Source organism: Malania oleifera, chromosome 12 (genome assembly GCF_029873635.1).
Source record: "Malania oleifera isolate guangnan ecotype guangnan chromosome 12, ASM2987363v1, whole genome shotgun sequence".
In the NCBI taxonomy this organism is placed as follows: Eukaryota; Viridiplantae; Streptophyta; class Magnoliopsida; order Santalales; family Ximeniaceae; genus Malania; species Malania oleifera.
In genome coordinates, this window is record NC_080428.1 from 68,345,801 (window position 1) to 68,373,429 (window position 27,629).

The 27,629-nt window shown below is 35.6% G+C and overlaps 1 protein-coding gene across 2 annotated transcripts; it reads right to left on the reverse strand.

Moving 5' to 3' along the window:
- Positions 1-1,118: 1,118 nt before the first annotated feature.
- On the reverse strand, positions 1,119-23,412 carry LOC131144285 (cullin-3A). Of its 2 annotated transcripts, XR_009133772.1 has the most exons (3): positions 22,689-23,396; positions 1,522-3,625; positions 1,119-1,409 (listed from the first exon to the last, which is right to left on the reverse strand). XR_009133772.1 is itself a non-coding variant. In XM_058092835.1 (2 exons), exons 1-2 carry the CDS (start codon positions 22,847-22,849, stop codon positions 1,588-1,590), a joined length of 2,199 nt encoding a protein of 732 aa, XP_057948818.1. In that variant the 5' UTR covers positions 22,850-23,412; the 3' UTR covers positions 1,119-1,587. The 2 variants fall into 2 exon arrangements, 1 of the variants encoding a protein (XP_057948818.1); XM_058092835.1 differs by having other exon boundaries at positions 1,119-3,625; positions 22,689-23,412.
- Between the last annotated feature and the right edge of the window lie 4,217 nt (positions 23,413-27,629).

Sequence of the window (27,629 nt, forward strand, 5' to 3'; positions counted from 1 at the left end):
TCGACGTTATATTACTATCATTCTTAATAAGTTTATTATTTTTTTAAAAAAAATCTCAAGAAATTTTATTAATCATCCCAAGTGCATAATTAGTATAAAATAATTTTAAAATATAAAAATATTTTTTCATAATTAATAATATAGGGGCCTCAAATGAGATGACTAATACAAGGACGAAACTCGATAGGGTCTTCCATTATTTTCATTTCTCCAATTCATAACCATTAAATTAGATTATATGATAATTTTAATTGAATAAAATAATAAGTACGAGCCCTTAATTGTACAAATTGGAAGCATAGGGACAAATATGTTTTAAATAAAAGCATAAAGGCTAACTTATCATTTCACTCTTTGAAATTTAAATTCAACAAAAATTCTTTTCAAAATAAAATCTGCACAAATTGAAGACGATCAACCAATTGAGAAAATTTTCTTCTATCCCATTTACATTTATTTTTCTTCTCCCCTTGAGATAATTAGGTTAGTCAATAAAAACTCAACCACATGGCAAAGTTGCAGTTGTGGGATGCCAAAAATTCGAGAATTTTGGGAGGGAAAGAGAGAGAGAGGATCTTGGGAAAGGGCAGCAGTGTACATGGTTTGGGAAAATTATTCCAATAATTGCAAATCAATTACTTGATTCCCAAATACCACAATTGCAAACTAAGCTCTTGGCTCGAATGACACAAACTTTTGCGAGTAAATTTGCTAATAATATTTAACCATCAGAATATAGCCACAATTCCCACGGAGAACCATACAAGTAGAGGACTCCTAGCATAGGGGATCTCGGTTCATTCCTCATTAATTAAAGGGGACAGTTGGGACCCGGGGGGTCTGAAGGGCTTGCCTAGAGAGAGTTCTGGGTCACAAACTCTGAAAATTTGCACCAGAAGGGGGGTCAACCAAGACAAAACACCCTCCATACCGGTGAATATGGAGACAATTTTAGGAAAAATGCTGTTTGAAGGGAGCTGCTTTCTACAAAAGATGAAGAAACCATAGAAAATTCTATCCCAAATTTTCCCCTGCCAATTATGAGATTCCATCTGTGCACCTATTTCAGTTTTGCTTATCATACAAATATGGTTTCCATCGGCAGTACATTCTAGTCATGTATTCATACCAAAATTAAATTGAATATGGCCTCCAAATCAGTTCACATATGATAAATGCATATTGTGTCTAGAGTTTTTGCTATTTTTAGGATATGACTTTCTGAACAAACCACCCCACCCCAAATCCATCTCCAACAGGCAGGCATCCCACCATCATGTCTTCAAAGTTCACACACACACACATGCGCACATTTAAGTTCGTTGCCCCTAAGCTGAATCCTTTCCATATTTTGGCCCAACCACTTTCGAAAAGCCTATGTACTGACATGGGACGCAAGGAGCATAAATCTAGAAATCAATTTGAAACAGGTGAAGCAACCATATGAGGAAGTGGCAATAAACAAATATTCACCAAAACCCATCAGAGCTTGCAGAAATAAAAGAACAATCATCCACTTACCGAGTAAGGAACAAATGCATTTGGCAAGCTATCCTTCCCACAAAAGTACTTGCTCATGGTACTTCTTCAAGCAAGATACCGATACAATTTTCTGTCTGCATTGTCCCTCTCCAAGAAATCCCGCTCAATGAGTGACTCTATCCGTTTCTTTATCTCCACTGGGTTGGCCAGGAATCGCGATTGCAACTGCTTTGTGACCTCAGCAATAATATTGTTATGATCCAATACTCTCCTTGATTTCATGATCCTCACTATTGCTGCCTCAATCTGGGGTTTCCGATCCTCCTCCACTCTCTGCCGTGTCTCCTGTTTCTCAGGTTCTGACTCCTTCTGTGCAACTACAGTACCTATCTTCACCTTATAGAACTTGCTCGTGAACTTGTCGTTAAAGAAAAATGAATCATCTTCATTTATGTCCTTGCTCATGGGATCTTTCCGAAGAACAGTTTTTCCCTTCACACAAGCAAGGGACTGCAAGCACCTCTTCAAGTCCGAGGCAGGAATCTCTGTAGCCTGCTCAACTTCTTTATAACTAAGTCGATCAACATTATTAAACAGCATGAGAACACACATTTGGTAAGTGGAAACATTCAACTCATGCTTGCCTTTCCCAAAGGTTGCTTTTATATCAGCAGTGCCCATGTTAGTCTGCCAGGACAATCTCCGACCAGTATGGGTCCCAAGGTAGTACCCCCGAAACTTCTCACACAGTGCTGACATTTCAGCAGGCAGATTGCAAGTGACGCTAGGCTGAGTAGGCCAAGACCCTGTTGTTAAAACTTGGACAGAGAGAGTAGGGCCATCTCCTATATCAGCAGCATGCATAGCATAAAAACCCTGCATTGTGTCCTGTGAAGTTTTCATATCTGTAAACATGCCTTCTAATTTGGACGTAAATTGGTATCCACATTCTGTTTTAAGCTTAACTATCAAACTTCTCTCTGCATCATCAGAAACAGTTTTTCCTGACAAAAGACGCTTCGCTAAATGCTGTTTATAATACTTCTCAAATACATCTTTCTCCTGCAAGTAGCGGAACAACATCATCACCTTGTCAAGAATAATCTCCACATCCTCCTCACTCACACCCTTAAGACCTTTCCGGAGTTTATCATCCACAAACAATGAAATGAACTCAGGAGAACGAGCATTCAAATTAATAAAGTACTCGAACGAGGAATTCAAAGCATTCTGGAATGTCTTGTCATTATTAAACGCTAAGTTTATGATCTTATCATACTTATCCTTTTCATCCAAAAGTCGTTGAACAAATTCCACAGGATCCCTCAACCTTTCTGGATCAGTAACTAGCTGCCTACCAGTTTCCCTAATGTAACAAATCATCACTTCTCGTATAGTTAGGAGACCATTGGTTACTCGACGAAACAAATTGTACGTTCTTCCCAAGTCCTCATATTTATCATCAAGAAGCATGTTTACCAAGCCGGAGTTCTCCATATGGACCAGTCTCTGCATGTGGTTTGCAATCATCTCCTTCTCCACCACATTGGTTATCTTGCCCTCACTCTTGGCATCCAAGTAATGCGACACTCTCTCCATTTCTTCATTTAAACGTCTCTCAGACTTCTTCAGGTAGTCCCCACAATCACAGCATTCAATGAACTTCTGGGACTCAACCCTGTAAAAATCAGCAGAAACCTCAAGAAAGGGCTTCTCAAAGTCCTCTTGGTAAACTGACGAACCCAAATCCATGAGCATCTTAATTATATTCCTCATCAGCCCTCTGTTTATAACTTCACCTGTTCTCTCTCTATACACTAGTTCCAGAAGTGTACTTAAAAGCCTTGTTTGGATTTTGGTTGAATGTATAATGTTATCCCTCCACAAGTTTAGCCCAAGTTCATGAACAGGAGTTTTATGGGTGCTTGGAATGAAAGTCCTGTCCATGTACATCAAAATGTCTCGGATCATTTGCAATGCCTTGTTATGATCTGTCCACTTCCTATTGAGCTCTTCCAGAAACAAACCCCCCTGAGCAGCCTCTATAGATTTTGATATTTCTTTGAGATGTGAAGTCATGGTTGCAACAAGTCCTGAGTACAGTTTCTCACCATATTTGTGCAGCACCATATTGTAAGCATTTCTGAATACATGCAAATATTTTAACATCAGAAACAAGAGAGAGAGAGAGAGAGAGAGAGAGAGAGAGAGACTTAGCATGCAAAAAACCAATGAGTAATCATGGGGTACTTTATGTATGGATGCCAGGACGAAAAAAAAAAAATGAACAATGGACATGATATCAGAGAAACTGCCCCGTGAGTGGATAAACTAACCTATTGAGCCAGGCCATCCCATGTGCTCATACCACAGCTAATAATACAGAATTAATAAGAAGCAAAAGTAAATTTTAAAAAAGAGGTCTTAATAATTGCAGAAAATAAACAGATACCAAAGAAAAAGGATGGGGCACCATTTTGAAATTAATTGACCTAACAAGAAATTTGGAAAAAATAAATAAATTTTTATGTCATTAAAAATTGATAACCCTCAAAAATTACCGCAATATATACCCAACAGCTTATAGACACCAAGGGCAGACCAAAAGTGAGCTTCATTCTTAGCTTACATCCAAAAAAATTTAAAAAAAAAAAGGGCAGCCTGACGCACGAAGCTCCCGCGAATGCAGGGTCCGGGAAAGGGATAGATCACAATGAGTTTATAGTATGTATGCAACCTAGGATTGCACCTCACAGGGGTTGAGGCAAGGTGACCTTTAAGAGGCACAGTGGGGCGCAACAAGGCGTGAGGTGCACCTCAAAAATGTTCAGATTATACTTTTGTCTTTTTATTTTTCTTCTCTTTTAATCTCAAATCAGGGTCCTTTCCTCTTTTTCTTTATTTTTTGATGTTTTTATGGAATTGCTGCCACTTTTTCCTTGCATATATACTCAACGGCTCTCAGACTTCTTTCTTCTTTTCTTATTCTTCTTATGGCCTGCTGTGCTGCTCTCAGTCAAAGCTGTGAACCCTCTTTTTTTAATTCTTTTTCTTTTGCTGTCTTTTTTTTTAAAAAAAGATTCAGTTTCCTGAAATCTCTGCTATGCTGCTCAGTTTTCTTCTTCTTTTTCTTCTTCTTCTTCTTCTTTTCTTCTTCTTCTGAACTGCTCTGTGCCACCTCCTTAAATGTTCTTCTTCTTCTTCTTTTTTTCCTTTTTTTTTGCAGTTTTATTTGGAAAATGAGCTGTTGTTTTTCCTGGAAGCATTTTTTCTCAGCATTTCTGCTTCTGCAATCTGGAATTTCCAGCATCAGTCAGTGCTGCACTGCTGCTGCTTTTGCTGTTTTAGTTTTTATTTTTTCAAATTTCCCTGGGGCTTATTGCTGCTTCTATTTTGTGGAACTTACAGCATGAACATAGTATATTATTGAAAATTTGTGTTATAGCATTCATTTTTATGTCCTAATATTGAGTATATTGGTATTTTAAAACTCAAATATTAGTCCTAATGTGTTTACAATCAAGAATCCATTATGTAGGGTATTTTACAGACAATTTTAATAAATGTGTGCCTCACCTCCACAAGGCACACGCCTTCACCTCCCACCTCATACCTAGGCTCCAGGCAAACTTTGCGCCTCAATGCGCCTCTGACTACTATGAACTGTAGCAAACTGGTTACACCCCAACAAGCAGCCACGATTATCCTCTCCTTGGATTTCTTCTGCAACAATTAAGCACTTTATGCTGCCACTAACTGCAATTTTGAGAGAGAGCCATTCCGAGAGTGCACAGCAGTTTCCCAACCTTAACTCTCTCAAGCAGACAAAGCCATCCTCTTTGCAAAAGCAGAAGTCTGTGAAGGGGAAAACACAGTCCTCAGATCTGAATCCTGTGCCCGATCCTTCTCCCTCCGCCACTGGAAACTGCCGTCAGCTGGAAAGAGAAAGAGCTCACCCCTGCTGAGGCATCTGTCCTTCAACCCTAACCCACTCGAGAGGAAGCTGAGCATGGAATCAGTGTCAAGGAGTGCTCTTCCAGAGGCCTCTGACTCTGTAGTAAAGATAATAGTGTGAATGCACCAAAGAAGGAAGAGGACGAAGAAGAGATCATTTGTGCATAGAGTATCTAGTGATTCTTTGTCAATCCTTGGACAGACCTTTGCATTAACTTTGGTGCTGACACAGAGTCAACAAAGTTGGATATATTTCAGCTTATTGGAGCACTGCTTGTAGAACACTTCCTAACTGGGTTTATTATACTTCACCATTTATGTATGGCTAGAGAGGGAGCAGAAAGATATACAATGTGGGGACCAGCCAATACTGTCTTGGTGGAAGAAAATGCTTTGACAGATCAAAAGGCTTAACGCCCTGTGTTATGGAGCAACTCTTTGCTTGCAGAAAGGAGCAAACAAGCAAACTAACAAAAAACTCAAGCATCAGCGTCGCTGTTCTCTTATTGAGATTTACAATGAACAAATCACTAATTTGTTGGACCAGAAGTCCAGAACCAAAGAAACCACCAGACACAAGAAGATGAGAAATCTGATGTCTGTTAAAAATCTCACAGTAAGTGTTTACGCACAATGTGGATGTAACTTCTAATGAAGGGATTGTCAAATAGGAGGCGAGAGCAACAAGGATAAATGCCAAGAGTTCTCGACAACAGTTTTTTCACTTGCATTATTGACTTTTGGTGCAAGAGCATAACAGATGGTACAATCTGCTTTAAAACAAGCATAATAATTCTTTTGTTAGTCTGGCTAGTTAGAAAGACATAAGTTAACAGGTGCAGCCGGAGAAGGAAGCTAAGAACATCAGTCGATCTCTTTAACAGCTCAGGAACTTGGTAAACATTCTGACTGACGTTCCTTAAATGGGAAAGCAAAGGCAGACTTAAGGTTAAAAATCTGATTGCATGAATCTCTCTCTGGGAATGTAAAGTTGGCAATGGTGTGTGCTGTTTCTCTTGCACAAAGCTATGAGCACAAGATTTTCAGTATGTTGCACAGCGCACTAAGGCTATTAATAACAAAGCTGTTGTTAATGAAGTCATGCAGGATGATGTAAATTTCTTGCGTGAATCAGGATGGCAGTTAAAGGATGAATTACTAACAATGAAGGCAAATGACAATCATACTGATTCAAATGGAGGTTATTCAACAGGATGGAATGACTATAGAAGATTTAGCCTCAACCGGCCTGACAAAGTTACTCATGTTGATGACTAGGGTGATGAGGTCATGGAAAATGATGAGGAAGTTGTTAAAACAGTCCTGCATCAAAGCAGGTCTGCAATCAGCAGGTAGGGAGGAAAACAACAGTGCCATTGTGAGCAAATCAGAACCATTCAATCTATCCAAAACACGGGTTTCAAAACAAGAATTCCCAGATAGCCTCAACCAAACAAATGTAGAAGTGATTCAGCTGATAGCTGGGGAATATTTTGTGGGGTGTAACTTTGTGGAGGGTCTTTTCTGAGACTTCTGTCTCAGATGGTAGGAGAGGTGTTGCAAAAATATTGCAGAAATACAGTGTTCAAAAACAGGGGCAGTAGCTATAATTTCAGGCTTTTCTGGCAATGAACAGTGCTGCAATGATACCGTAATTTCTGATCTGCAACAATGATTACAGAGAAATGGAGACTCTGGAGAAAGTAGATTTGGAAATTGGATAGAAATGGAGTGGGATCAAAGGGGTGATATGAAGCATGGAAAGTTACAGCAGCGGAATGCATGGAAAGTTGTTGAGACGTTCCTTCTTCCATATTGATATTTTCATTACATAATTTTTGTCAAAATCTCAACAAATCATCCAAAATTTATCAAAATCTCGGAATTTTGGCAAAATTTGTCGAAATTTTAATTATAGAATGAAATTTCCACAAAATTCAAATGTGAGATTTAGGAGTGAAGAGAAATTTCTCTCGTAATTTTTTTTTTTTTTTTTATCAAAACAAAAGATTATCAGGAGGGTTGAAATTATATAAACAAAAAACTTACAACATTTTATTTAACCATTCAAGTCTAAATTATTATTATTTGTATAATGTATAATATTTAAATGATTTATGAATTCCATTTGTATAAACTGAACATGTCTAATGCACATTATCCGACAAATATGTTTGATACACATATTATATTACAACTTTTCCACCTCATAGACAACATAGATATATTTAATATATTAGTCCTAAAATTTACATTATAATGTCTATTAAAAATTTCTAAATTTTCACAAAAGAATTCCATGATTCACAACTGATTTCCATTATTTTTCAAAATGAAATTGAAATTGACATCAAATCCCTAAATTCCTGGACTTTTTCTCCTCACCACCACTACTAAAATGAGAAGTCCCCATCCCTCAATCTCTCATCAGCAGGAATACCATTGCTAGATGACAACTACCTGTGGCATATGCATTCCATGCACTGATGACACACTTGTGACTCTACAAGCATTGGCTAATTTGGGTATCCTATCAAGTATGATGGGAAAGGTCTGAAAAGAGGTTTCCTTAGGTAGTGTTTTAATAAGGCTTAGGTAGGGTCTTGGGTGGACGGAATGGAAATTTGGATAGTGGGCAGTTTCGGTTTGGGGTGATTTTAATTTTTGTTTTTGTTTTCTTTGAGGATTCCTTATCCTCTAATGCTTGTGTCTTCTTTCTCTTAATATATCTTCTTTTATAATCATATATATAAATCAGCTTCGCAGTGATTAATGTTGAGTTGTCTGCAAAGTAGAGTTGGTAGTCTCATAGTGTAGAAAGCACGGAGAATGATTTGGAAGCTATTAATAATTCTTTGAAATAAATTATGAAAACACATTTGTTTATAGTGCCAGTTATACGTTTTTGTTGTTAGTTTTCAGTTGGTTTCAAAAAAATTAAAAACCATATTTTATGATTTTCAATTATTTTGCACAATACTTTAATATTCAGAATTAATTTATGTAGTTTAAATCATTCATGTTATACATTATTTTTAATTAAAATTAAATAATTATATGAATTTAAAAATATAATTAAAATAAAAATATCCATAAAATTTTAAAAATTTTAAAAATAATAAATCCATTTCATTTTATTATTTTTCAAATTTCTTGTACAATAAGATTGCTTTTGGAAAGTGAATTCTGAAATATAATAAATTAAGTAAAAAATTTTTATTCTTACTATAAATTTGCTAATTTGTCTTTTGTACTTTTCTTATTTTAATCATATTCTTTTGATTGTTATCTAATTCAAGGAAAAAAAATGACCATCTGCTCAATCAAGTTTTTAGTTGTGATATAGCTGTTGTTCTCCCCAAGGACGGCTCTGCCTTTAGGCCATTAACGCACCCGCCTAGGGCCCCTCAATTTTTTTTTAATATAATAATATACTTTTTGGGCTCCAAAATTTTTTTTAATTAAATAATATTAATATTATTTATTATGCTCTATTCCCATAATTGACTTCCCAACTAACAAATAAATGAAATTATATTTTAAAATATAAAATAAATACAATTTAATTCTTTTTTTTTCAAGTCTTATACTTCCCAACTAACAACTTTATTGTATTTCAAATTATCTATTACTCCCATCTCTCTCTCTTAGTCTCTCTAAAAATTTTTTTTTCATCTCTCACTCTCATCTCTAAGTCTCTCTATGATTTTTGCTCCAACTATTGTGTTCATCATCTTCGGGTCTCCGATTCTCTGTAATTTTCTTTAACTCTAATTTTGATTTCAATATTTGTATATTATTTTTCTATTATGTTCACTCTGAACTTTTTTTTTCTATTTTTTCTTAGATTTTGGAAGCTTTGAGGTTAGAGCGTTGTATCCGGCAAGAATCCGATATCTCTAAAGTCTCGCTCGCCGATCGATTTGCAATAATAATAATAATCAGGTTATATTGTTTCAATCTACTATTTCTATAGATTTATTAAATTTATTTTTATTTGTTTACATAATTTGTCAATTTATAGTGTTAATTTTGAAATTTAACTATGTCAACGAGAAATTATGAATCCGGATATGAAAAACAAAGAAAGAAAAAATAAATAGAAGAATCAATGTCATTTCAAAAGGAATCTCTTGATAAATTTATTTTTAATTCTAAGCAAAATATAAATGAGCAAGATGAAAATCCTCCAAGAAACGAGCAATCAATTCCAGAGATGGAATTAGAATCTAATATAATAATAATAATAATAATAATAATAATAATAATAATAATAATAATAACATTGATATACAGGAAATGTTCACCAATGATATTTCTTTTGAAAGACATTTTAACTATAAAAAAAAAAAAATTTACGAAGAAAGGTCCTATTAGGGAATAAATAAATAAATATAGATAATAATATTTATGATCCAAAATATTGGGAAAATATAGATACCAAATTACGAAATTTACTAGTTGAAAAAGGTCCTATTAGGGATAATGATTTAATTTTTCCAAAAGATGAAAATTCAAGACATTTTTCAAATATATATTATATTCGAAAATTATCAAATGGAGAGAAACATGATAGAAAATGGCTTATACATTCCAAAGATTTAGATAGAGTATTTTGTTTTTGTTGTAAGTTATTCGGCCAAAAATTAAATAACCAACAACTAGCTAAAAATAATTTGACATTTCGTGGGAAAAATGAACGAATTTATCAAGAGAATAATGGAATTTTTTTAAGTTTAATTGAAATGATTGCAGAATTTGATCCAATAATGAAAGAATATATTCGACGTTTTCAACATGGTGAAATTCATAATCATTATCTTGGTCATAATATGCAAAATGAATTGATAAATTTATTAACTCTTAATATTAAAAAGAAAATTATGAAGCAAATCAATGAAACAAAATATTATTCAATCATACTCAATTGCACTCCGGATGTAAGTCATCAAGAACAAATGTCTTTAATAATACGATATTTGAATTTTTCTACAAGTCCAATTAAAATAGAAGAACATTTTATAGAATTTCTAAAAGTAGATGATACGTCAGGAGAATGACTCTTTAATGAATTAATAAATGTCATACAAAAATTTGAACTTGGTATTGAGAATACAAGAGGGCAAGGATATGATAATGGATCTAATATGAAAGGAAAACAACAAGGTGTACAAAAAAAACTATTAGATATAAATCCTAGAGCATTTTATACTCCGTGTGGTTGTCATAGTCTTAATCTAATACTTTGTGATATGGCTAATTGTTGTTCTAAAGCTATAACTTTTTTTGGAGTAGTACAACAAATATATACATTATTTTCTTCTTCTACGAAACGATGGAAAATTTTAACCAAATATGTACCAAATTTAATTGTAAAATCATTATCACAAACACGTTGGGAAAGTCGAATAGAGAGTGTTAAGGCAATAAGGTTTCAAGCTTCTCAAATTAGAGATGCTTTACTTCAATTAGAAAAAACTAGTGATGATCCAAAAACAAAGAGTGAATCTTATTATATAGCAACTTATGAAATGGAAAATTTTGAATTCTTACTATGAATGATTATTTGGTATGACATACTATTTGCTGTTAATTGTGTTAGTAAAAATTTACAATCAAAAGATATGTGTATTGATGTCGCCATTAATCAATTAAAAGGTTTTATTATTTTTCTAAAAAATTATAGGGAAAATGGATTTATATCTTCTGTGATTTCAGCAAAAGAGATTGCACTTGAAATGAATATTGAACCTATATTTCGTAAAAAACGTGTAATTAATAAGAAAAAACAATTTGATGAGAATGCTAATGATGATACAACACACTTAGTTGAAGAATCTTTTAGGATTAATTTTTTCTTATACATAATAGATCAAGCTATTATTTCATTTGAGAGTAGATTTGAACAATTTCAAACATATGAGAATATTTTTGGTTTTTTATATGATTTAAAAATATTAAAATTATTAGATGAGAATAATTTGAAACAAAAATGTTTGACACTTGAGAATATTTTAAAATGTGGAACACATTCAGATATTAATGGTTTTGATTTATTTTCAAAATTGAGAATTTTAAAAGAAAGTTTGGAAGAAACAAGTACACCAATTGAAACATTAAACTTTATAAAAAAGGTAGTTTGTTTTTCAAATGCATTTATTGCTTATAGAATTTTATTAACGATACCTATGACAGTAGCTTCTGCAGAAAGAAATTTTTTCAAACTACAAACTTACTAAAAAACTTATTGCGATCAAAAAAAAAAACTATGTACAAGAAAATTAATGGATTGGCTATGTTATCAATAGAAAAGAAATCCACTTGAAAATCTAAATATTAAACTCCTTTGAATTAGTTGGATTTTTGCATTCTCAAAAAGCTAGAAAAATTAATTTTAAATAAAATTAAAAATTAAAAAAAATATTAAGGGTCCTTAATTAAATCATTCGCCTAGAGCCCCATATTGTGAAGAGCCGGCCCTGGTTCTCCCCACACTTTAGAATTGCATGAAGACTGAAATTATCATTGGAACAAAGAAATTAAATTGTATGACAAGAATGAGGCTCAGAAGTTATGTTTGGATGGAACGGAATTAAAAGAACACCTCAACTTTGGTGTATTAAACAACTAGGGATATTCAGAAGAAGAAGATATGGTAGATCAAAACATGGATTCAGATAAGCGAGCCATGCATGAGCATTTTGTACCTTTCAACTACCAGCAACGTTTTCATTTGCAACTTTGATTTGAAGAAAGAAGACAAAATAGTGTCAGATTACCCCGTACTAAAGTTGTATCTCATTTTAGCACGTCGTATTGACATAGAATGGAACGGATGACATAGTATGAAATTAGTAGCTTGTTAGGAAAGGGTTGAAGCCAATTAATGCCTCCAAAATTGCTACATCTTGTCTCATTACAGTTGGGATGCCGTGAAAGTTGCCATTCGGATAGAGGATGTGTAGGGTAATCCTCTTAGAGCTACAGGGACACTTCAATTCGAGAGCGCTATTTGTAGAGTTGTGAATGAGAAGTTGCTACACAGATGGGTAAAGGAGTTCAAACTAGTCCAACTTGAAACACTAGAGCACTCCAATATAACTTCTAAGGTCTAACCAGCAATCAAGTGCTTCAAATGTCAAGGTTTTGTACATCAAGCTGCACAATGTCCTAACCAAGACATGGCAAGTGCAGAAAAAGAAGAAGAAGAAGAAGAAGAAGAAGAAGATGACGACAATAACAACGATGATGATGAAGAATTCAAGTAATTGAAGCCGAGACACAAGTCCCAACTGCATTAGTGAGATGGGCAACGTGAAAAGCAATTAGTATTCACACTATAGTTTCCTCCACCAAATGTGAAAAATTGGAGATAGATCTCAAACCTTTGAAAACAGAAGTGATTGGTCTGCGGCTCTATTAGGTTTACCTTTGGTTGTTGATCTGAGGGAGTATACAGTAGTTTCTCAAGGAGCTGTGGTGAAGTTAAATTTGGACAATGAACCATATCCCAATCCATACATCACTCAGATAAGAAAATATCATAGGCCATCCATGATTGTTTGATAGGAGGATTAAGAATGAAGCCTAAGAAAATTCTTATATCCTCTCTATCCTCATGAAGAAGTACAAGTTACTGCAATCTTCACATCTTCCACTCGCCAAATTACAGCACATGATTGGTTCCTTTCTTATGAAACAAGATGATTATTTCCATGGTTATGGACTCCTTGGTGTTTCCCCAGGTCGGCAAAGTTGATTTCTTCTTTAATGCGGGGACCGGATGTAGGATAGGAAGTAGGTAATTGGATGAATTAATTAAATCCAATTTAGACACCTCATCTTACTCGTGACTTTCTTTATAGCAAGCACACTATATCAGACCTATAGTTAAAGATCACATAGCACCACAGTATATATATATACGAACCTATACAAAACACTTTCTCTTTCTCAGTGCTTTTGTTAAGGCTCCTGGCTCCTCGTTGGTAGAACACAACCAACATCATATTGAGCCACCAACTTCAAAGAATAGGATCAAAGGGATAAATCCAAGTGTTTCTAGTAGTTATTATGTGCATATATAGTGCAATTAGTAGGCTTATGTGGGTGAGGATTTGAAATATTTGGGCCTTTTAGAAGTTTATTTGTACTTGTATCCCTAGTTGTTTATTTGTAATCTTCTTGCGTCTTTAGGCCTTCTTACAAGTAGGGTGTGAAAGCCAAGTAAGAACAAGGGAACGTTTGGTGTCGTCTCTATTTTATGTTTTCTATTTTTGTTGTTGTACAGTGAAGAAATAGGTTATGACAAGTTCTTCATGTTGCTAGTTTTTTCCTCCCGTCATATCTCCTTCACGTCCTTTTTCATCTTCCTTCTTCTTCTCTCCCTTCTCCTTTTTCTCTTCCAAATTCCCTCTTGGCAGCAATCCCTTTTTTGCTATTTAGCATCTAGATGTTTGATCATCATTACTAGGAGCAGATGGGTTCTTCATGACATCAAATGTTATTAGGAATCAAGGGGATGGAGGACTCCAATAAACCCAACCAAAGTAATGTTCATTTGAGTCATAGTCAAAAGCACGCCTGAGGCGTGCCTAGGCACGAGGCGCATAGAGGCAACAAGACCAGCGCCTCATCACTACAGAGGTGAGGCGACCTGCAAGAGGTGCAGGTAGCCGCACTGATTCTTCAGCGCAGTGAGTCACGCCTTGAAATTTTTGAAGCTGATAAGAAATAAAACGTAGCCAGAACTAGTCCCAGCCCTAGCCCTTCGTCTTTGACCCTTCGAAGCAGCAAGAAACCAGCAGGAGAAGTTCATATTCGACCAATTGATCCTTCGAAGCAGTACAAAACCAGCAGGAGCCCTTCGTCTTTGATCCTTTGAAGTTCGAACCAGCACGAGGCTTTCGTCTTCAACCCTTCGAACCAGCAGGAGTCTCCATTTTCAAGACGTTCAGCCAGAGGAGCACCTTCAGTCAATTCATCTTTCGAGCCTTCAAACCGAGCAGAAGTCCTTCATCGTCAAGGTTAGAGCTTTTGGAGCAGACATCAGGATGCATCAATTTCAAAACTGGACAATCGTATAGTCTTCTGTTCTCCTTCAGCCTTATTCTGCTTCGTCTCCTTCTTCTGCTTCAGTTCTTAGTGCTTTTTTTTCAGTTCTTATTTCATCTTTCTTCTTCTCAGTTCTTCTGGCTTCTTCTTCTTGTCTCACGGGATTCTTGTTCAGCTTATTATTCTTCTCTTTTTCAGTTCTTCTTCAGATTCCTGCCGCCTCCTGCGGCTGTTTCTTGTGTTATATAATATTAGACTGCATTATAAGCCTCAGTAATGTTAATACTTATGTAATGTGCTAAATAATTTTATGTAGTTTAACTAGCAAAGTATATATACCCTTATAATAATTTATAAGATTTTTTACTAAATTTTGCTGCTGGTTTGTAAATTTGTTTGGAAATGCAAGGGTGACAAACATATATTTTTTTCTGAAAATCTATAAAACATAACAAACATTTTTTGTACACGTCATAGTAGCTGCTTCGTTTATTGTACTCTCTTCTTTTGATATTGAAGATGTTTTTGGGCCTTCAGCAAGCAATTTTATTTCATTTCTAATTTGAAGCTTGAAATCTTGCTTGCGTAATTATGTTGAACTATGTTTGTTTCACTTGGAACTTGGTACTTGGTTGTCATAATTACTATTGAATATTTTGGCATTTTAAATTCTAATATAACTATTGATGTGTTTTTGTATCAATTACCCACCAAATAGGCATTGTACACAATTTTAATAATTGTGCACCTCATGAACTTCGTGAGGCATGCGCCTTCGCCTTGCGCCTCGCCTCCAAGTACCCTCTGCGCCTCGGTGCGCCTTGCGCCTTTGACTACTATGATTGGTGTAGATGAAGACTCGAAAGACATTTAATACCAAATCATACAAACTATATATTTTTTTCTGAAATATATTAACATATAACATTTTTTACCGAATTTAGCTGCTGTTTTATTGTACTCTCTTCTTTTGATATTGAAGATGTTTTTGGTCCTTCAGCTGGCAATTTTATTTCCTTTATTAATTTGATGCTGGAACTCTGCTGCGTAATTATGTTGAAATATGTGTTTCACGTCAAATGTTTCTTTGGTTGTAAGAATTACTATGAAATTATTGGCACCATTTTAAATTCGAATAGAACTATTGATGTGTTTTTATCAATTACCCACCAAATAGGCATGCCCCCACTTTTGAAAATGTGACCTCATGACTTACGTGAGGGTGCGCCTTTGCATTGCGCACCAGTCGGCCACTCCAAGCCCCTTGCGCCTCGGCGCACCTTGCGCCTCGGCGCACCTTGCGCCTTTGACTACTATGATTGGAGTAGATGAAGACTCGAAAGACATTTAATACCAAATCACAACTATCAAAACCTCCCCTTAATTTTCAAATCAAACAAGATGCATTCCTTAATGCAGCAAAATTCCTAATTATTGTGCTAATTATTATTTACATGCTAGTTATATTCCCTTCTCAAATAAGTGGCACTTTAAAATATAATTCTATTACTACACCTTTTATTTTCTATTTCATTTAAATTAGGATTTCCATGTATATAAAATACCATTTAACACTAGGTATGAGATGTAGGACACTTTTCCTCTTTTCTCTTCTCTCCTTTGTCTTTTCCCCCCCCCCCCCCTTCCCCCTTTTCTTCTTTGCCCCCCTTCTTTCTTCCTCCTCTACGTCCCCCCTAGCCCCTCATATCCCATTTTATGATTAACTGTTAAAGCCTTCATTGACATGAGATGCATTTCAACACGGTGTCCAATGGATAAAACTATGTAACTAACAACCACATTCACTTCTAAATCATGAAAGAAAACAAATGCAAGTCACATTTTCATTGTCATGTCTACAGTAAGGCCATTGCCTTCTCCAATATATCATGATTATGAATTATTATGCATAAGTGCCAAGGATGTGCTTTTGTGTGGTTCACATTATAAGCACTACCTAATTTAACTAAAAGAACAACCAATCAGTAAACCATCAAATCCTAATACCTTACGTTTTAAAGCTCAGAATCAACTTGATGTAGGATCAGAAGCAGGTATTTGGATGGGTCATTTTGACCCAATTTGCAGGCCTATGTCGAAAAACAGGGTCAATGGTTTATTGGACCCTAAACCCAAATGTACTTAATTAGTTGTCTATTATGTGTGTTAAGTTTGCTTGTAGTAGGATTATGTATTTTGGGGGCTTGTTTGTAATCTTTGTGTATTTTAAGGGTATGTTTGTAATTTCATCTAGTTTTACAGGTACATCTGTAATTTCATGTGTTGAAGGCTTTCTTATAAATATTGTCATGTAGAAGGTGATTGTTGAATGTGAATTTGAAAGTGTGAATGGGTGTGACTTAACCTTGTATGCATCCTCTATCTATCTCTTCTCTCTAATCTTGGCCATTACTCTTCTTTCTTCTTCTCTTTTCCTTTGCTCTATCTCTCCTACATTCTTGCATGGTTGCAGATCAGGTGAGGCTGTCCTGATCATTTGGGACTCGATTAAACAATTGATCACATCTTCTCCATTCAATTCCCCCATCATTCCCCGTTCACTTCTCTTCTCCCCCACTCTTCTATGTTTCATTTACTTCGTCCCTCTACCCGCTCCTATTCGATTTCTCTGTCTGTGCTTTCTCTATTGTTTTCTTCCTTCTGTTTTGTCCCTGCTGCAAGCAGCATACTTCTACTCTCCCATTCTCTTCCTTGTGCCCGATAGTTCTCATTTTTCCCTAAAATTGCTCTTTTCTCCTATCTACCTGTTTTCTCGTATAGCATTATCGTATATCACTCTCAAAATCTCCCATCTGGAAGCCATCCAGGAATCTAAATCCCAATCCCATATTTCATCCCCTTCAGTCATCCTCTCCGCTTTGAAATTTCTGTCTAAAAAAAACACTGAAGAGCAGTTCTGATCTTTTCAAAAACTCCAGTCATGTCCTCATTTTTCAACGCTTTCCCGAAAGATTTTCGCTACATCTCCACTAGCATCAGAACAGAAACCCCCGAAACCATCCCCCTTAAAATTTCATCACCGTCTAGCCACTGATGAAGCCCCACATGGCAGCTGAGATATTTCCAGCTGAACCCCCACTCGAAATCCCCAACTTCCCGTGTGTTTCTCTGTTCTGTTCTTTCTCTATTCTTTTTCTTCATCTGTTTTGTCCCTGCTGCCAGCAGCCTCTTCTCTCCTCAATTCTCTTCCCCTGTTCCCTTCTTTCTAATGTTCTCCCTAAATTCTCTTTTTCTCTCTTATCTTCCCTGTTTTCTCTATAGCCTTCTATTTCTCACTCTCAAAATCTCCCATCTGGAAGCCATCCAGGAATCTAAATCCCAATCCCATATTTCATCCCCTTCAGTCATCCTCTCCGCTTTGAAATTTCTGTCTAAAAAAAACACTGAAGAGCAGTTCTGATCTTTTTCAAAAACTCCAGTCGTGTCCTCATTTTTCAACGCTTTCCCGAAAGATTTTCGCTACATCTCCACTAGCAACAGAACAGAAACCCCTGAAACCGTCCCCCTTAAAATTTCATCACCGTCTAGCCACTGATGAAGCCCCACATGGCAGCTGAAATATTTCCAGCTGAACCCCCACTCAAAATCCCCAACTTCCTGTGTTTTTCTCCTGACACCACCACCACAATCCCCACCCCCAAATCGACCTTCATCTGGAAATCCCTTTGCTATGGCTGATGCAGCCGAAGCACCAGTGGCGCGCATGAGGAAACTTTCCAGTCTGCTTTATATGATCAGTTTCACGAGAAATTGCTCCAGCCACAATATTTTTGGTTTTCTCCATGATATTTCAGCAAGATATTTTGATTGTGGACATGATATTTGCGAGCAAGCATGATAATTTGATTTGAAAAGCTAGAAATTTGATTGCCAACATCAAGAATCAGACCACATTGCTGCCATTTGTAAGTTGTTTATCAGGGTTTGTTTTACTTGAAGATTGTTCCTAAGAAATTGAGAGTGAAGTTTGTGGTTTGATGAATAGATTGAGGATTGTTAGCAAACTGTCTAAGAATCATTGGTGATATATAAGTACAACATGGTTACCAATGTTGAATTGTCTGCGAATGTAGAATTATTGTCTAATAGGATACAAAACATGGAAAATGCTTTGGAGACTATTACCAATGGCTTTGAATAGGCTAACAATCGAAGTTGCAACCTTAAGTAAAAGGCCCATGGATTTTCCAACCAAACAAAAAGGTTTGGCGTTGCGTGAGGGCCTAAATGATCATTTGAGTTGAGGGAATTAAACTAGAAGTCTCATATTTTAATGGTAATGGTTCTCCTGATGATTTATATGATTGAGTGTAATCTTTGGAGTACTATCTAACATGATATGACATGAATGAGACTAGAAAACTACATTTGGCTGAAACAATTGAAGTGAAATGCTAGAATTTGGTCCATTACACAACTAAAGATCATTAGAAGAAGGAGAGTTGGTGAGATTATAGCATGGGATGTGATGAAGCGAACCATGCAAGAGCAATTTGTGCCTCCTAATTATCAACAGCATGTTCATCTCCACTCGTACTGACATAGAATGGAAAGAGAATGTGATGATACCTTTGTACAAGAAAGGGTTGAAGCCAGCTATTGCCTCCATACTTATTGCATGTCATCTCATTATAGTTGAGAATGCAATATAGGATGCACTCAGATTGAGGAGGATATGCAACATAATCTTTCTAGGGCTACATCAACCCATCTGTTTGAGAAGAGTACTAGTGGAGTTGTGCAAGAGAACACAGTTAAGCAATTGGGCAAAAAAATTCAGAATAATACCCCTTGGAAAACTCCTAAGCATTCTAGAACAACTTCTAAGGGCCACCCATCACTCAAATGCTTTAAATGTCACGGTTTTGGGCATCAGGCCACACAGCACCCCAACCAAGTCATGACTGTTGTAGAAAAAGGTGATGATGATGATGATGGCGCTCAAGTAGTTGAAGTTGAAAGAGAGATCCTAAGTGACTTAGATGATGATGGTAACGTGAAAATCTGTTTAGTGCTTCGACATATGCGCTTCTCTCACAAGGTTGAAGAAAAAGAAGATTTGGGGCAAACCAACATCTTTCAAACTTAGGTTATTTGCCAAAAGCAGCTTTGCTCTTTCATTATTGATCTTGGTAGTTGCAGAAATGTATTTTCTAAAGAAGCTGTAAAGAAGTTAAATTTGAAAGTTAAATATCATCCTAATCCATGCAAAATTGCTTGGGAGAATAATACCAACTTGAAGGTCCATGGTCGTTGCTTACTTACCTTCAAGATTGGTTCCATTTTGGAAATAGTGCAATGTGATATCCTTCCTCTCAAAATCCTTTCTGGCCGTCCATGGTAATTTCATAGGAAGGTTAAGAATGATGCATATGAGAGTTCTTATTCCCTCACCATTGACAAGAATAAGTATTAAGTTGATTCCATCTCGAGCTCTTCCATTCACCAAGTTGAAGCATACTGCCAATTCTTTCCTTATGAAGCAAGATGAATCTGTTCATGGCAATGGACTCCTTGGTATTTTCCCCAACTCAACGAAGTTGAGTTCTTTTCGGAAAGAGAGAATTAATGTAGGATGAGAAGCAGGTATATGAATGGACCATTTTGAACCAATTCAAGGCCTATGTTGAAGAATAGAGTCAATGTTTATTGGGTCCTAAACCCAAATGAGCTTAGTTAATTAGTTGTCTATTATGAGTGTTCAGTTTGTTTGTAGTATGATTGTGTATTTTGGGGGGTTTTTTCTAATATTTGTGTATTTTAAGGGTATGATTGCAATTTAACCTATTTTTAGGGGTATGTGTATAATTTCATGTGTTAGAGGCTTTCCTAGAAATAGTGTGTGAAAGACATGTAGAAGTAGGGGTGGCAACATAGGTTAACGGGTTAGGTCTGGGTGAGTCATAGACAGATAGGGGTTAAACGGGTTCGGGTTCAAGTCGACCTGTTTAATATCAGGTGACTAACATATAAACCCAAACCTGCTCATTTAATAAATCGGTTGTAAACGGGTGACCAATTTTAAAAAAAAATAGTTTATAAATTTTAATTTTTTCTTAATTTTTTTTTTTAAGGAAAAACACTCTTTATTTTATTTATTAAATTTTTAAAAATATAAAATGTAAAAAAAAAAAAAAATGTTTGTACATCTCCTTGAGATGAGTAAGACGAAGACTAAGAGGGAGACGGAGAAGAAGGGGGAGGCTGAGACGGAGAGTGAGAGCTAAGAGGTAGACTAAGAGTGAGAGGGCTTTCCCCTTCTCCAAAACTGAACCAACATAAAACATTTTCAGTTTTTTCCCAAATCAAACTAGGTTTAGCAAAAATTTTAGTATTCCCATCCAATAAAGCCAACCATCATTGTCGAAAAAATCCCATGCAACCCAAGAAGTGTTTGAGAAGAAGAAATTGAACCATTCAACGCAAAATCAAATATTGGGATAATCAAATAATAAGACAGACAAAACAAAACAGACACATTAGATCGCAGTCCGCGGAGGTAGAGTTACCAGAAGAGAGGGTGTGAAGTGGTTATGTATCGATCTTCTATTGTCGATCATCTGCTCTTGGGTGGAAGAGGAGGAGGAGGAGGAAGAAGAAGAAGAAGAAGAAGAAGAATTGAAGACATTACCTGAGACTAAGGGAGGCGGCAAGTGCAGGGAGCAACGACCGGTTAGGTTTCATTGTATGTATATGTATATAGCAAGATAAAAGGGTCACCCAACGGGTACCCGACCCAAACCTGCCTAACCCGTTTAATCAACGAGTCTACTTGTATTAAATCCAAACTCAATTTAAACGGGCGGGACATGGGTCACATGTCGGGTTTCGACTCGTTTTGCCACCCTTACGTAGAAGGTGGTTGTTGAATTTGATTTTAGAAGTGAATGTGTGATTTCCCCTAGTTTCTCCTCTCTCCTCTCCTCTCCTCTCCATCTCTTCCTTCTTCCTTCTTCCTTCTCCGTTCTTCCCTTTTCCTCCCCTCTGTCTCTCCTACATTTTTTCATGGCAGCAGATCATTGATGTTGTCCCGCATCACAACTAGCACCAAACTCACTGCAACAAAGCAATAGGGAAAATGGTGTTTATTATCTTTCGAGTATCATCATAATGTGTCATGAGTCAAGCTTGTTTACGGCATTATGCTTGTCTATGACTGCTTGCCTTGTGTACATGGGATGGTATATACTTTGAGTTTGTGTAAGTTTAAGTGTATGACACCTCAGACATTTTATGTTTCCTAGTGTAAGAACTAAAATAGCATATGGAGCTCTTTAGGGGATGATGAGTGTTCATCACTCATCAGTCTGATAAAACTCACTAGCATTTGTTAAATGTGTTTAGTCTACTTGTCTCCCTCACTAAATAAATGTTGCTTATGTAGGTGTTATTAATGATTTACATCGCTTCAATGTTTACCATTTGCTTGTCATTTGCTTTCATGAATTGCCTACTTTTCATTCAAATGTTGTGAATGTATTTTGATAGCAAACCATAGCAATATTTAACTAACTTATTAAGCAAGAGGCTTTAATTAGTGCTGCACGGCCCTTCACAAGGTGTGAAATTTTCAGCCCATGACATCATGTGATAGACACAATGATACAATGAGCTAACACAAAATGCAACAAAATTAAAAATCTTTCTAATCAAGTAATTAGATAATAATGTAAGCTACTACAATGAACTTAAATCTGCTCCAATAGGGTTTACTAAGTACCACTATTGATGAAACCACACCATCTAGCTTCCACACTATCTTAATGTGTTAAACAGTTCTACACCTACATTAGAATTCACAGTGCATCTTTATCAGCCAGACTCTAGACAAAATCTGGGAAGATTGATGCCTTGGACAAAATCCAATGAAATGAATCTTCGGGAAAGAATACTAGATAACAGCAAAGCAAACTCTTTCCCCTCTAGTCTAAATGTTTGTGTTGTTAAAAGCACATGCATAACACAGCAAAATTAAATTCATTTGGCGTGCCTCCAGAGTCCAAATCATCTCAATAGCCTACATATGGTGCGGAACTTTCAATGACAAAATCATCCAACGTTTCTATTGAAATCATGAGTAAAATTAAAGAATCAAAACGATCGCAAAAGATTAAGTTCGGGAAGCACAACAGAGATAAGCTAAAACAAGATTGGTTGATGAAAGAAAGAACCCTAACCTATAAAGCTCCTCGAAACTAAGGCCACTGGCATTGTGGTTATAAATTTCATGAATTGCGTGCTCCAATATCTTCCACGTCTTCTCCGCGTATTTTGGATCGACCACCACCCGATGCTTAAACGCCTCAATCTGAAAATTCCTCTTCTTCTGGTTACTCATCTTTCTAGCACGAATCCAACCCCAAAAACCTTCGATTCTCAGCTCAAGCTCCTAAAACCGCGTCGGAAAGGCGAAAACAACCACAACAGAGGAACAATAAAACGCTCCCGCCTCAAATCCAACGGCAAACCCCTACCTCCGACGATGCAACGACGGTTTACGGTCACCGGAGCTCCTCAACCGAAATCCAAGAGATCAAGAACCTCTGGTTGAAAAAGCCAAAGAGGAAACAATCTCCGTAGCGGAAATGGGAAATTAAAGACGGATTTTGATGGAAAATCTCGGAAACCGGCAACCGGTAATCCACCGGGGAATTTTGTCGAGGCGATACGCAAATCGGTGGCGATTAGGGCTGGAATAGAAACTAGAAAGAAGTTTAGAGAGAGAGAGAGAGAGAATTGTCTGCGGGAGGCTTCAGGGAAGAGGAGCAAAGGTCCCAATGCTTGGGTCTTTTCTTGGAGTATTTTCTCGAAGCCATCTCGGGGGACGATGGAAGCGTGCTGTTTGGTCTCGAAACGTTTTTTTTTTTTGTGATTTCTCTAGACGTTTCGCAGTTGAGACATTTGAGGGCGTCCGCGGCCTCTAATATTTTTAGCTTTTGTTCTTAGTTTTCCAAAATTAAAGTAGGACGCTGGCAGATATGAATAATTTTAAGTTTCACTTGAAGAAATAAATAAATATATGTAATTTATTTTATTTTTCTTGTGAGATAATATTGAATATAAAAAATTAAGACAAGCGATGTGCATAATTAAATTTTCTTCTTACTTTCATTAATAACTAAACATGAAACAGCAAATTTTTTTATTTTTCTTCTTTTTAGTTTCTTAATATTTGGGAACATAGATTTTGAGTCTTAAATTTATATTTTGATGAATTTAGATAAAATTTAATATAATTTAAAAATAAATTGAACTTGAGTTTTGCCTTTTGTGGTTCATCCGCTCTTTTCAAAAGAAGGTATTCGAATTCAGTAACTCTAAATAGAATAATTAGAGTTTGAGTTTGATGGTTGAAAAATAGCATACTTTTATTTATCCACTATTTCATGCATAGTATGAATTTAACTTTTGTGCATTTCATGTGTTTTCATATTTTATTTATGACTACTTGAGTTAGGTTTTGTACACTTTGTTGGAGTATAGCATCTCATATTGACAACTGGGAATTAAAATCCAAGGAAGAAAAACTCAAGGCAAAGAAAGGAAATAAAGAAGACTTGAGCAATATTTTAACTGATAACTAATTTAGTTAGATATAGTTAGTTATGCTCTTCAGATGTACTATATAAGTGATAATTTTGTTTTGTATTAAGCATGATTTTCTCTCTGAAGTCATATTCAATCTTTCTCAGTTGTCTCGGCTGTATTCTCTCAATTGTACCTACTGCTTATTCAATATAGAGAAAGATAATCCAGCTCTTCTTCTTCTCTTCTTTCTGATTGTTGAAATTCTTAACATGGTATCAAAGAATAATGTTATGATTTTCTGATTCCTACTTCCGCATACATTTTTTTCTCTCTCTGCTCTGGAATTTCCTTTACAAAAATGTCTGATACAAATCCCATTAATTCTTCTAATTCTTCTCATCTATCAGATGATCTTCTTGTAAATCCTTCAAATGACTCTTCAAGCCCATACTTTCTTCGTCCTAGTGATAATCCAGGGTCCTTGCTGGTTTCTGAGATCTTTGCAGGAGACAATTATATTGACTAGAGTTGATTGATCACTATTGCTCTTACGGTCAAGAACAGGGCAGCTTTTATTGATGGCTCAATCTCTGTTCCTGCTACTAATAATTGTGTTCTTCATACTGCTTGGCTTCGTGCAAATAATCTGGTGCTTACTTGGCTCATGAATTCAATTTCTAAAGATATAAGAAATAGCCTGCTATATGTTACCTCTACTGTTGATCTATGGAATGAACTAAAAGCCAGATATCTGTGTAGTGATGGCCCAAGAGTATTTCGTCTTGAAAAGGCTTTCAGTTGTATAAATCAGGGCTCATCTTCAGTTACTGAATATTTCAATGTTTTCAAAACTCCTTGGGATGAATATATCAGTTATAGACCATTTCCAACTTGTACGTGTGGCAAGATGGCCTCTTGTACCTGTGATTTGTTCAACTTCTTGATCCTTCAACAACAATCAGATTATGTTTTGAAGTTTCTTGTAGGCTTGAATGATTTTTTTGCTTCAATAAGAAGTTAGTTGTTACTTACCATTCCATTGCCCATCATGGCCAAGGTATCTTCTTTATTACTTCAAGAAGAAAGTCAACGATAACTAACAAATTTTTCAGCTACTGAAACACATGCTTTGTTAGCCAAGCCATATAATCAGTTTACTTTCAAGTTTTCTAAAGACAAGTCCAAGATATCTTCATTGCATTGTACTCACTGTGGCTACAATGGTCATACAATTGATAAATGTTTTCAATTACATGGTTATCCTCCTGGTTGGGTTGGACCTAAAGGAAAAAGAAATATTTCTCCTGCACATGCTGCCATTACAACTGAAGATATCTCCAATCAACAGGGTAATGATGCTCCAAGGATAAGTTTAACTGCTGAAGAATTCAATAAACTTTTAGCTCTTGCAAATTCAGGTTCATCTACTCAAACCACAACATCAGTAAATTTAGCCACTACATCCAATTTCTCTGATAACTTTTCCACTTATTGTAATTCAGCCTCCATCAAGTTTAATTCTAAACTTTCTTGGATCTTAGATACTGGAGCAACAGATCATATGATTTGTTTACCTCAATTTTATTGTTCTCCTCCTAAATCAGTTTCAATATCTATTAATCTTCCCAATGGACAAGCTGTTCTAGCACTATATACCGGAACTCTAAATCTTTCTAACACTATTTTTTTGCATAATGTCTTTTGTGTCTCTAGTTTTTCATTCAACCTTTTGTTTGTTTCTAAACTAACCAAAGATTCTAATCTTTGTATAACCTTTTTTGGTTCTTATTGTATTTTACAAGACCACTCAATGAAGAAGATGATTGGGATTACATTTGAGAAACAAGGTCTTTATCATTTTTCTCAAGCTTCATCAAAGGCAAAATCCTGCCAGCATTCTTTGCAAATTCCTTCTTTGTATACTACACCATCTTTTGCATCAGCTACTACAAAAATTCAATCAAATATTTGGCATTACAAATTAGGCCATACTTCAAATTCTAGAATTCCTTTTCTTCAACAAATAGATAATTCAATTGTTTTTTATTGTACAAATGTCTGTTAGATTTGTCCTCTTGCAAAACAAAAGAAGCTTTCTTTTCTTGTTTCTCAACATAATTCTAATAACAAGTTTGATTTGATTCATTGTGATGTATGGGGTCCATTTGCTACTACTTCATATTCTAGTTTAAATTTTTTTTAACTATTGTAGATGATTTCACAAGATGTACTTGGGTTTATTTACTTAAAAACAAATCTGATGTATCATCTTTGCTCCCAATTTTTTGTAAAATGGTCTTGACTCAGTTCAATACTTCTGTCAAAACAATTAGAAGAGACAATGGTTTAGAATTTATACTTACCAATTTCTATAGAACATTTGGCATCATACATCAAAGAAGTTGTGTTGAAACTCCACAACAAAATGAAGTTGAAAGAAAACATCAACACTTACTAAACACAACTAGAGTATTGATGTTTCAAGCAAATTTACCTTTAACTTTCTGGAGTGATTGTATATTAACTGCTGCACATATAATAAACAGAATTTCAACTCCTCTTCTCAAAAATAAAACACCTTTTGAAATGTTATTTCATAAACCTCCAAATCTTTCTCATCTAAAGAATTTTGGTTGTTTATGCTTTGCATCTACAATTGTACATCACAGACAAAAATTTGATCCAAGAGCAACTAAATGTATATTCTTAGGTTATCCTCCCAATGTCAAAATATATAAACTCATGGACTTGCAAACAAATAAAATCTTTATTTCCAAAAATGTTGTATTTCATGAAACTAGCTTCCCTTTCAAAATTCTTCCATTTAATTCTGACATTTCAAATTTTTTGTTTCCTCCATCGGATTTTCAACATGATTCCATTAATTCTATTACTTCTGTTCCACATACCACATCATTTCCTTCACCTGTTTTAGATTCTTTTCACATTAACAAAGATCATTCTGATTCAGCAACATCTGTTTCACTTAATAATACTCATTATCTCCTTCTACATCTACCAACAACCACTATGAATCAGCAGTTTCTATTTCTCATGATCCTCATATTAGAAAATCGTCCAAAATCAAACACCCACCTAAATTCTTGTAGGATTATTATTGTGGTAATGTCTCATTGTTTCCTTATGCAAACACTTCATCTCCTTCCATTGATTGCCTCTCCAACAAAGGTATTCTTTATCCTATTTCATCTTTTCTTTCTATTAATAGACTTTCATCATCTCATAAAGCTTTCTTAGCTTCAATTTATGTCACCAAAGAACCAAAGACATATAAACAAGTTGCCAAATTACCGGAATGGCAAGATGTTATGAGAAATGAATTACATGCTTTAGAGTTAAACAAAACTTGGGAACTTGTTACTCTTTCTCAACACAAACAGCTAAGTGGTTGTAAATGGGTCTTTCGAGTAAAATACAAGGCTGATGGAACCATTGAAATACATAAAGCAAGGCTGGTAGCTAAAGGTTATACTCAACAAGAAGGGTTAGATTTTTTTGATACCTTTTCTCCAGTAGTAAAAATTACTTCAATTCTTTTATTGTTAGTTGTTGCTACTGTCAAGTGTTGG